Source organism: Panthera leo, chromosome B3 (genome assembly GCF_018350215.1).
Source record: "Panthera leo isolate Ple1 chromosome B3, P.leo_Ple1_pat1.1, whole genome shotgun sequence".
Classification (NCBI taxonomy): domain Eukaryota; kingdom Metazoa; phylum Chordata; class Mammalia; order Carnivora; family Felidae; genus Panthera; species Panthera leo.
In genome coordinates, this window is record NC_056684.1 from 37,836,150 (window position 1) to 37,848,317 (window position 12,168).

A 12,168-nucleotide genomic window follows, 5' to 3' on the forward strand; every position below is an offset into this window, starting at 1 on the left:
GCTGTGGTGCTGTGTATGGGCTTGCTCATTTAAACTCTTAAAGCTTAAAAATGGCTACCACAACACTGATTTTATTCCATTTCACTTAGTCATTAACATTTAATGATTACCTTATGTGCAGAGCACAAGGATGGAATATATTTAAAAAAATAGGAGATGTGTTTTCTGGCTTTAAGCTGTTCAACTCAATTCAACAAGCATATTGAGGATATACAAGAGAAACATACATTTTCTTTGGTGATGGTGTTTGAGGAGGGGGAGAGGCTTACACAGAAAGTCACCATCAATTCAGTGCGTACCACAGTGAGCATCTGCTGAGAGAGAGAGCACAGGCTTGTCAGCCAGCTAAGTCATGGTTTGAATCTTGGATTTGTTACTTTGTAGCCATGTGACCTTGAACATGTCACTCTAGCCTCAGTTTCTTCGTTTGTAAATAAGGGGTGATAATAACACCCACCTCTCAGAGTGTGAGGATTAGGAATACTACATGTAAAAATACATAACAAGTGTGTGGGATGTGACAAAAATTCAATAAATAGTTAATATTATTATTAATAATTACTCTGGCCATCAGTACTATTCTTGTGCTCCAAAAGACTAGAGAATGAAGTGACAGTTGAAGGGGGATTAGTTAAGGTGGCTTTCCTTGAGAAGTTGGATTTTGAAACATTTTGAAAGAAGGACAGTTGTATACTGACATAAAAGAAAGGAAAGGCGAGTGGTAAGAATGAGAGGGGCATGTGGGAGGCAGGAGGAGAATGCATTTATTGAACATGGGTGCCACCATGCAGGTCAGCTTTCTTCTCTTGGAGAGTACTTTGGACATGATCAGTGAGAAAAGTAATTTGTGCCACATGGTGGGAGGGGGATGATTCAGGGGTGTTTTAAGAAATAGGTAAGGCCTAGAGCAAATTACCTTGTACTTTGTCAAGGCAACATTATTGTACGGATGGTATGTAGTTTGTACGACCCCTCATTAGGTTAAAATGAGTGTTAAGGACAACTTCAAAAGCGAAAATTTTATCAAATAAAAATACTTGACCACAGGTGACAACTGGAAGTAGGAAAGGGCCACTCAGCTTTGGTTTTGTGATGCTGGTGGACAAGCTGTTAAACACATGTATGTAGAAAAGTCTTCTAGTCTTTCTTAGCATTGGTAGGGAGCCTTTTCCTTTGCCCCTACCTGCTGCCATCCTGAGTCCTACAGATATGTGTTACCTCCTCAGAAATGCAGGATGCAGTGTGAGTGCCCAGATTTGCCCTGCCCTGGCAATGTTTCTGGTGATTAAAGTTAAAGACCTCAAAGTCCAGAGAGAAGTTTCTGGGTTTCATTTGAAAGGAAGCAAGGATCTTCCATGATGAGAGTGGACGTCCAAAGTCCTGGGTGGGACAACTGGATATAAACAGAGGAACTGGGTCTATTATATGTAGACCAACCAAAGTTCTACCCAAGAGCTGATGTTTAGACTTGGGTTCATCCTTTCTGAAGGTTAAAGTTTACAACGTAAGGGGGTTAACCCAACGTTTAAGGACAATCACATATGGTAATGTTATGTATAGCAAAATTGGCCACCAGTCTACCTGCACTATCAGTGTTAAGAAACAGAATTGTAATTTTCACTGTAAAACTTACTGTCATCATTGCCCTTGTGCTTATTGTACAAGTCATCATCATCACCATCATCATTATTATTACTTGCGTATTACAGGTCTCTTTCATTGACATGAAGATGCAGACCTTTTAAAGGGACAGGTCTTTTACTTTAATGATTCAAAATCCTTTGGGATCTATTTTCCCTTCACTAGGTATTAACTTGTGATCAACAATGTGCCCATTATAGCATTTAAAAACACTGAATAATAGGCACTGCTGTTTGTACCAAAGGCCTATTAAATTTTAATTTAGAAATAAACTGTTAACCTTCTTATATATAAATAAAATACCTTCACTGAAGAGAAAAAGTAAATCTTGTTGAGGTTCCTTGGTGAATACCTTGTATATCTTGAAAACAGAGATAGGGAGAACTTGCAAATGAGAGTACTAGAGGGGGACTCAGAGAGAAGTAACCATTCATTCATTTAATAAATATTTATTGTGGATCTATTATATGCTAGACGTGGTGCTAGGTGCTGGGTATATAGCAGTAAATAAGAAGGAATTATGATATTTCTGTAGACCTTGGTTTTTCTACTCTCTGAAATAAGTGTATTCATTTTTGATGCTTCTATTTCACTTTGAGATGATATAATGCTCACTGACTTTTAAAAATAATGCTAATTCAATTCAGATTCCACTCACAGTTTGAGAACCTGCTGAGGGCTCGGGTGACAGTTTTACATGTGATTATGCCATTTGATTTAATAAGAACAGCACCTTATATAGGCTCAGCCTCTCAGAACCTCCTGTGGGAAGGAGGGCAGGAAGTCACCATTTGTCAAGGAAAAAATGAGGCTCAGAGAGGTCCTGTGAGTTGTCTAAAGTATCACAACTGGTTAATGGACAGATTGCGGCCAGAACTTATTACCCATCATGATGAAAATATTCCCAGCTATCTTTTTTCTATCCTAGGCTGATATATTTGTATTAGACACTCTTTGGGACAGTTTTCAGAATGTGTGGGATAGTCTCTGATGTACGTCGGGGTCTCTGTTTTTGTCTTTCCTCACAATTTGTCCTACTTCCTTCTGTAGCTACTTTTTGTATTTAGGAAGGGCCTTGGCTAGTTGCTTGAGGCCATTTTCATCTAAACTCTTTTCTTAGACATTGCATATCCTCCCCCGCCTTTTTTTTTAAGTAATAACATTCAATGATCATAATAGAAATGATTACTTCAAACATTCACAATTACCTGAAAACAAACAAGTTCTTAATCTGGAAATTTCAACAGAAAGCATCTTTGCCAATCTGATTAGCGACTTTATATAAAGAAAAGGAACTGGAGAGGGATATGTAAGTGCGTATTTATAGGAGGCAAGTCAGATACAATGTTTGTAAAACTTAGGTCCTCATTTCATATGTGTTTTGTGCTTTTCTACCACCAACCTTCACACACCTTTCCCACTTGGAATACACTCTTTCTTATCTTCCTTCCAATCCTAATTGTCTTTCAGCTCAAGTCCCACCTACTCAGTACAAACCTTTCTTGATTGCTCCAAACAGAAGGCAGTTAGACTGACATTACCTTTTTGATGTCTCTTTTATTGTTCTATGTGGTTGTCACTTATGTTTTTACTTGTGACTCATTTTTCTAGTCTGTCTCCCCAACTAGATTGTGAACTCCCTAAGGGCAAGCCTCCACTTCCTTTGTGTTTTTGTGGCCTCTCTGGCACCGACCAAAATGGCTTATACATAATAGATGCTCAACAAATACTAGTTCTTTATTTTAGAATTTCCCAGAAGTGAGTAAGTAAGCTCAGCAGATCTGGATATTCTAGAAGTTCAAAGAGTCCATCAACCAACTGGCTATCATGTGACTATCATTGTGTTAGACATCACAAAGAGGTAAAAAATGCAATGTCCAGTGCATTTTCTAGAGGATTTACAAATCTCATGAGGGTAATATTTATGCCTAGGAACGAGTAAGAATAAAAAACGATTGTGGTGCATGTGTATCAGATGAAATCGGGTGATGGATGTGAAATGAGCTTCCTCATGACAGGGAACAGGTCTTGTTTATATCTCATCTCTGTTCTCTCAGCTGCTAGCATGGGGCCAGAGTAAGCTGTTGGAAAGTACTTGTTTAATGAACACATCAGTCTCTCTTTAATCTGAGGCCTTTGGTAGGTGTTTCATGCCCCTCCTGGAACCCAGTGGATACCACCCATCAAAGGAGTCTTGGCTCCAGGACCCATCGGGGGAATAGTTGCTGCTCTTTGTTTAAGGCTTGGATCCCTCCATGGTGATATGGGACAGGGCCTTTCCTCTCAGTGGGAAGGCCAGACCTCCAGCGTGGCTACCTTGTAGCTCTGTGTATTCTGCGTGGAGTCTCTGAAAGTCTGGAATCGCCTCATTCCTAGGGTACTGGAATCTTGGACATGAATCTACCGGCGGGAGTGGTTTTATACTATGCTCCTACCACCTCCATTTCCCAGGGACTGGCCTTTTTTACTATTTTTTTTAAAAATTGAAGTGTAGTTGGTATACAATACTATATTAGTTTCAGGTGTACAAGATAGCGATTTGACTTTTATACACATGACTCAGTGCTCACTGTGATAAGCCTAGTTACCATCTGTCACCAGACAAAGTTATTATAACATTACTGACGCGTTCCCTAATCTGTACTTTACATCCCTGTGATTCATTTACTGACCCTTTTCCTTTTATTTCCAGTGACCCTGTGTTCTGGCTGATGTTCCCAATATTTAAACCCTGTATTCCAAAACTTTTCTTCCATACAGCTAGCTTAGAACCTCACCCTCATCTCCTTAAGGCTAAACAGGATTTTCTACACTCTTATTTGGAGTTGATTTACAGTTGTGGGGCCATCCTTGGTGCACCATTGTCATCTTATCTCTCTTTTCTTGGCTTCCAGTCCCCTTTGCTTTTACCATGATGAGTTATGGGGGCCCAGATGGAACCAGAGAGCAAGAATCTGAGATAGATGCTGCCATCCCAGTTTTCTGCCTGCCTCGTCTATTGCAGGACATGTGTATATATAAGGTCATGTATGTGAAAGTGTATTACATCCTATACAGATTTGTAGTTATCATTATTCATATATTTTTTCTGATTACACATATAATAATTTTTACTTTTTAAAAGATTTTTTAAATGTCTTTTATTTATTTTGTGTGTGTGTGTGTGTGTGTGAGAGAGAGAGAGAGAGAGAGAGAGAGAGAGAGAGAGAATCCCAAGCAGGCTCCACATTGCCAGCACAGAGCCTGACATGGGGCTTGATCTCAAGAACTGTGAGACCATGACCTGAGCTGAAATTAAGAGTCGGACTTTTAATAGACTGAGCCACCCAGGCACCCCAATAATGCCTACTTTTGAAAATGCAAATGCAGAAAGCACAAAGAACAAAACAGAAATCACTCTGTATTAGTTTTCTATGGCTGCTGTAATTAGTTGCTATAAACTTAGTCACTTAATGGGTCGGAAGTCACAAGTCTCACTGGGTTAAAATCAGTGTCAGCAGCACTTTATTCCTCCCAGGAGTACTGGGGGAGCATCTGTTTCCTTGCTTTTTCTGTCTTCTAGAGGCTGTCTGCATTCCCTGGCTCACTGTCGCTTCCTGTTTTCAAAGCCAGCAGAACCCTTGTGATTATATGGGCTACCTGCATAATCCAGGCTTATCTTGCCTTCTGAAGATCCTTAAATTAATCGAATAGTTGTGTTGCTGCATATGGGAACACTCACAGACTTCAAGGCTTAGGACACATTTGGGGGCCGTTACTCTGCCTGCCACACCCTCAATCCTCCAATCCAGAAATGATGACTTGAAATTTCTTAGTGTATTTTTTTAGGTTCTTTTTGCTCTGCATATATATGGTTTTTTTCTTTTTATAAAATGGTTAGCATGTTACATATGTTGTTTTTTAATCTGCATTTTACCCTTCCAACTATTCTATGAAGTTTCATTTTACTATTTTCATAGCATTCAATTCTATTGCTCTGTCATAATTTGCCTAACAAATTCTCTATTATTGGAATTTAGGTTATTTGAAAATTTTTACTATCCTTAATAATGTTCTGATTGACATATGCATACATAAACCTTTATGATTATCTCCTTGTGATATTTCTAAAAAGTAGATTACTCTCCTTAATATTAATTTTGAATATAAAAATAAGTACTATGAAAATATTGAAATACATAATTTTTGCATGGGAAGGTTTCTCAGAAGTCAGATAAGCTAACTTACTTCATAGCTGAGAAAACCGAGGATAAGAGAAAGAAAGCTATAAGCTCAAAGTAAAATACTAATTAAAAAAAAAGAGCTATATTCAACTATTTGAAACTTGAGGATGACAAAGAACATTACAAATAAAACACAAATGACAACATTCAGTGTCCAAGTACAGGAGGGGCAGGAATGGGCACAGATGTGGTAGGTGAAGAAGACAGCAGGGTTGGTTGGGAGGCTGGTACACTGAACAAACAAATTGATTGAGCAAATAAGTACATATATTGAGGATAAAGAGACTCTGGTTTCTCACTGTTGGAGAAGGTATTTATATTTAAGTATGGAAAAGGGGAAGTCTAGAAAGAATCCTGAAGTGTTAGATTAGCAGGAACACATGGTTTTAAAATATATACACTGATGGGGCGCCTGGGTGGCTCAGTTGGTTAAGTGTCCGACTTTGGCTCAGATAATGATCTCACAGTTTGTGGGTTTGAGCTCCATATCAGGCTCTGTGCTGACAGCTCAGAGCCTGGAGCCTGCTTCGGATTCTGTGTCTCCCTCTCTCTTTGCCCCTCCCCTGCTCAAACTCTGTCTCTCTCTCTCTCAAAAATAAGTGAACATTAAAATAAATGAACATTAATATTTTTTAAATAAAATATATACAATGATAGGTATAGGAATAGTTATAGATGCATTCGTGTGTGTGTGTGTGTGTGTGTTACATATATAATACATATACTTCCAAGCTCTGTCCACTGAGAGAGACCAGAAGCATGGGACACTGCAGTAGCAATGAAAGCACGAAGAGCCCAGATCTTAATACTGTCTTCCACTAAAAGGACCCAAGGCTCTTGGGTTGATCCTAGGTCTGGAACAGGGAAATGTAAGAGGAACCTAGAATATCCCTTTGTGCTAGAAAGTTAGTGCTCAAAGAATGATGGGCACATGTCAAAAGGACACAAGAGCCACTCTGAAGTTCTGCCAGGAGTGAAATCTGGGACAATTTGAGCATCAAAATGAGAAAAACATCAAAATGCAATTGACTGAAGAAAACAGAAACTCACAAATTCCAACTAGTATAAATAAATAAATATATATATATATATATATATATATATATATATATATATGAATGAAAGATGCAGAAGGAAAAACTACTGTAGTAGATTGCCAACTAATAAATATAGAAAGCATGATAGAAATAGAAAATTACCACTATCGCCATGATTGTGGGCTCAGGAGAAAGTTAGCAATGGTTTTTGAGTTTCGTGGGTGGAAATTTGATGATGTATAAAATATTGCTGAACTCTTGGAACACGTTTCTATAAGATATCACTAATCAATGACAAAGGAAAAAATAATGATTTTATGGTGGAAAACAAGGCTGGAAAAAAAGAAGGGAAAGCCACAAATGACAATAAATATGAGAACATATTTATAACCTATAACAACCAAGAGGTAAGAATTGCTTATGTACAAAGAGCTTCTACAAATCAATGATCATATTATAGTCCAATTTAAGTGGGTAAAAGATATGATAAGGCAAGTAAGACAAAATATATAAAGAGCCAACAAACATGAAAAAATGTGCATCATCACTAAAAATCAAAGAAATGCTGAGGGACGAGGTAACATTTTTCCCCCTATTAGACTGGCAAAAATGAGGCATTGATAATATGTCAGTCTCTTCATTGGTACCACACAGCATGCCCACAGGAGAGAAATTAAGATGCTTTCTGGAGTGATGTTACTTGCAAAACGACTAGAGAGTATGTCAGTGATTTTGCCCCAAAATATTTTTATTTATATATATTATGTATAAAAATTTTATAAATTTATTTATAAAATTATATTTATTTCTGTGTTTATATTATTTATACTTTTATCATATATGTATACTTATATTTCATTATATATTGGTGTATATTATATTATTCTACTATATTACATACTGACCCACATACACACGCGCGCACAGAGCTAATATACTTCCCTTGCCAATGTAGAAACAGCCTTTGGTGTACTCACTGAGCACTTCCTCCAATGCTGTTCTGTTGAAAATCATAACACAAATGACCATATACTCAAGTATTAACAGGAAGAGACAATGAGGGGTCATAATGTGATCAAATCACAGAATCATCGGTTAATATTTACGTATCCATCAACTGATGCCCGAATTCATTCTCTAAAAACCTTGGCCACACATCTAGTGTCCTGCTGGAATTCCTCTGTTGTTCGTTCATTCTTTCAACACATACTGACTCAACACTTCCTTTGGGCCAGGGCAGAAACAGTGCTGAGAATTGAGTGGGGAGTAAAAACAGACATCATATATCTCTCCTCAAGGAGCTTACAGTCTACAGAGGGAGACAGGTGTAATCAGATAATCATATAAATAAGTTTAAAACTGTCACTAAGGCAAAGTGATGGGAAGGAGAGGTACTTGGTGATGTGAGAACTCAAAACAGGGGAATGTGACTTTGTCAGGGAGGTCAGGGAAGGCTTCCCTAAGAAAGTGTGGCTTCAGCTGAAATATTACGGATGGGAGGGGGGATTAACAAGGTGAAAAAGAAGAGGCAAGAGCATTTCAGGCAGAGGGGCAGCACATGTAAAGGCCCTGTGGCAGGAGGTAGTATGATGAATAAGGGGGACTGAGAGAGACCAGTGTGGTTAGAAGAGAGAAAAAAGAGGGAGTTAGGCGAGAAAAGGCTGGCAGGACACATGGGACCAGCCAAGTGAAGGGTGGGACCGTAATCCCCAAAGCCTAGAAGGATAGTAAGCCCAGGGACAGGACCAGCTCTGTGTTTGAAGATCCCTTTCACTGTCATGCAATTTTCCCCATACCAAACTTGAATAAGTAGAAATCACAAGTCAGCAGTCCCCATAGTTCCATCCTCCTACCGCCCGAGGGATCACAGATTTAGTCCTTCTTTCTCATGACAAATATTTGGGGAGGGAAGTGTCCCCTGCTTCCCTGCCACCCCACTCTTTCACCAGAGGGCATTGCTTCTGTCCTCCATCCGCCCCAGGTAGGTTCATAGATGCCCTTCAGTTTGTCCTTTTCTCTCTCAATGTGCGAGCCTGAGAAAGGAATGTGAAACCGATGGAGGGCCCAGGAAGGCAAATGGAAAATGATTATTGAGCAAGCTGAAAGCTGCCCAAAACATAAACTTTCGCTTTGAAACCATCATCTGACTGAAACGGAGAATCATAAAACCAAGAATAATGCCTATAAAACAACTAAAGTACGTTTACAATGTTGAATGGCCAGAGGATATCAAGAGAGGGAGGGCAGAGGCCATGTCACCCTGCAGACAGAGGTCTGGTCACCCAGCACTCACAGAGGAGGAACTAAACATTTTAAAAAATGAGTCTTGTGAAGTAGTAGTGGAAATAAACATTGTAATTGGGGGAGGGTGAGAAGAAAGCAAAAAAGGCTAAAGTTATTAGACTGTTCTACATCAGAGCCTCACCCGTGCATATGAAGAATGTTACAGATGAAACATCGAATGTATAAAACCATGTCATAGAATAATAATAACACTATATAGTGTGTCATAGTCTATAGAAAGCTTAAAGACATGCAAAATGAAACAGTAATTTATGGGTTCCTCCATGTGCTGTCAGAGCATTGAGATACAGAAAGGCCTCAGAGCCCCAAATGTAAGCCTCTGGGAGGACAAGGGGCCATGTCAGGAGGGTTGGCAAGGAATGCCAGGACTGGAGATGGGACTGGTACCACTTTATTTCTTAAGCTGAGTGGGGGCATGTGATGTTCATTATCATTAAGGCCTTTGTATATTGATGACATATGGCCCAGTACATTTTTTTAGAAGAAAAAATTGACAACCTGAGTTGCTGGTGAACTACTGATAAGGAGAGGAATGGAAACAAGGACTCTGAACTCCTTTCTAGGTATTGACGTTCTATTTAAGCACAAGTCTTAGACAAGCTCAATCCCTGGATGGCATAAGATAGACTCATGATAAGACACTATTGGGCAGAATTGAGGCCCCATCGACAGAGCTAGGGGGGATGAGATGCGGTCATTGAAACTCCAGCTGTACCTGAACAAGAAGACCTTAGGCACAGGCCCCATAAATGCTGAATTTACAGGGTCAGCTCACGCAAGGGGCACTGAATCTGAGAAACTCCCCGATATTCCCTGTTGCTGTTGCTTAGGTGCAGGTGGTATGGAGTGTTTACATATTTTAGTATTTCACGTGGCATCAGCTTACCTGCTGTTCCATGGTGCTTGCATCGATAAATGTCACCAGGTCTATAGAAAAGTAACCAACCACATCTCTCATTTTACAAGCATTTCCAATTTTGAGGCACAAAGAACTGAGAACTTGGGGATCCACCGAGGTCTGAGGCATGGTGGTACCAGAATTGATGAAGGGGCCTTCTGCATGAATCTGGTCCCCCGTTGACAACACTCTGATTTCTCCATTGGGCTCTATCAGCATGTCGACTGTCAGGTTGGTGACACTTTCTGCAGGTGGATACGCTTCCACCACGCCTCCTGGTGGGAAAAACATGGAGTAGGTGAAAAGACGTTCTCGTGTGGATTGTGTCCACTTAGCACAGGAGGAAAAAGCCCAGGCTTTGGCAGATGGACTGGGGCTCAGATCCTGCATCTGCCATGTCTTGTGAACTTTGGGCAAGAAGTTTCAATTCTCTGAACTTCCTTTTCCTCATCTACAAAATGGACATAATATAACCTACCTCACCAGATTGTTGTGAATCTTAGAGATACTGTATCTATAGTATTTAGCCCAGTCCTTGGCATATACTAGGACTCAATGAATGTTAGTTTTCATTCACCATAAAGACACCATAAGATCATCAAGGCTTTGCCTATTGGTAACCTAACAACTATAGGCAAATACCTCAGGGGGAATTAACTGCCCATGGTCTGCAGTTTATACCTTGATGACAAGTCCTTTCTCTTTTTCAACGTCGCTCCTTTTTGAAGTTTTGATGCATTAGGATTTTTATCAGGAATGAGAGAACACTGACTATTATGTCAAAGGATTCCTATGCAAAGCCAATTATAAAACATTGTTTTAAAACAACATTATTTTTGAGAGAATGAGAAAGAGACAGAGCATGAGCAGGGGACAGGCAGAGAGAGATGGAGACACAGAATCCGAAGCAAGCTGTCAGCACAGAGCCCGATGCAGGGCTTGAACTCATGAACCATGAGATCATGACCTGAGCCGAAGTTGGACGCTTAATCGACTGAGCCACCCAGGTGCCCCAGTATTTTTTTTTTTTTAAAGATAGAGTCAGGAGATGCTACCTTTCTTGAGGAAGGATCCTTACTAATAATGACAGCTTTATAATTTATCATACTTTACCTTTTGCTCTGAATAATAGAAACCACAGAGAGAAACCTGATGCTCAGCTACAGCAACAATACGAGCCCTGGCTAAGTTTGTGAGTTAGTTTAGTGGCATCCACAAAACTTACATGGCCGTGATATTTTGTTCTTAGGCCTAACATAAGTCTTACATACATACATACATACATACATAAATATATCTTTCATAGAAAAAAAATTAGTATTATTTATAAAGAATAAGATAGCATAATTTAAAATTTTTTAAATGTTTATTTTTAGAGAGAGAAAGAGAGTGAGAGAGTGTGAGTGGGGAAGGGACATAGAGAGAGGGAGACACAGAATCTGAAGCAGGCTCCAGGCTCTGAGCTGTCAGCACAGAGCCCAATGCGGGGCTCAAACCCACTAGCTGTGAGATCATGACCTGAGCTGAAGGAAGTCAGACGCTTAACCAACTGAGCCACCCAGGCGCCCCCTCCCCCCTTTTTTAAGATAGCATAATTTAAAAGTAAAAACAACTAAGCGTTCTCTAGACAGGGCAGCCTCTGGATCCCAACAGTATTAAGATAAACTTGGTGCGTATTTCACAAGTTTGCTAGGAGGTGACCTCTGCCCTCAGGCTTTGAACAGCATATGTGGTTAAATCCCGAGATTTTAGCATTTCTCAAATGCAGACATCTGTTACTTTATATAAAAGGCACTTTCCTTAAATGTCTGTAAGTTTGTTTGGAGCTGGCCCTAAAGAAAGCTGAGTTTTGGAAGGAAAACATTTATCTATTTAGTTAGTATGAGATGTGCTTTTCTCTAAATGGGACCTACTAGTGTGTGCTGTACCTAAATACGAGTTGTTGGGGGAATTAGCAAGGTAAGTGCAACAAAAGAACAACAAAATCCACAAAAACAAACAAAAACACTGACTGAGTCTCTCTGATTGAGTTAACTTTGTGGCTTTATCTGTCACCTATATTTTG

The 12,168-nt window shown here is 39.6% G+C and overlaps 1 protein-coding gene across 8 annotated transcripts in view; it reads right to left on the reverse strand.

Moving 5' to 3' along the window:
• Window positions 1–12,168, reverse strand: part of IQCH (IQ motif containing H) — a 210,637-nt gene that overhangs the window by 40,365 nt on the left and 158,104 nt on the right. For all 8 annotated transcript variants that reach the window (XR_006203496.1, XM_042941622.1, XM_042941625.1 and 5 more), the window contains one exon: window positions 10,092–10,378. Coding sequence is in view for 7 of the 8 variants with exons in the window: in XM_042941622.1 (XP_042797556.1) it covers window positions 10,092–10,378 (287 nt within the window). In the remaining variant the exon portion in view is untranslated. The remainder of the gene's footprint in view (window positions 1–10,091; window positions 10,379–12,168) is intronic.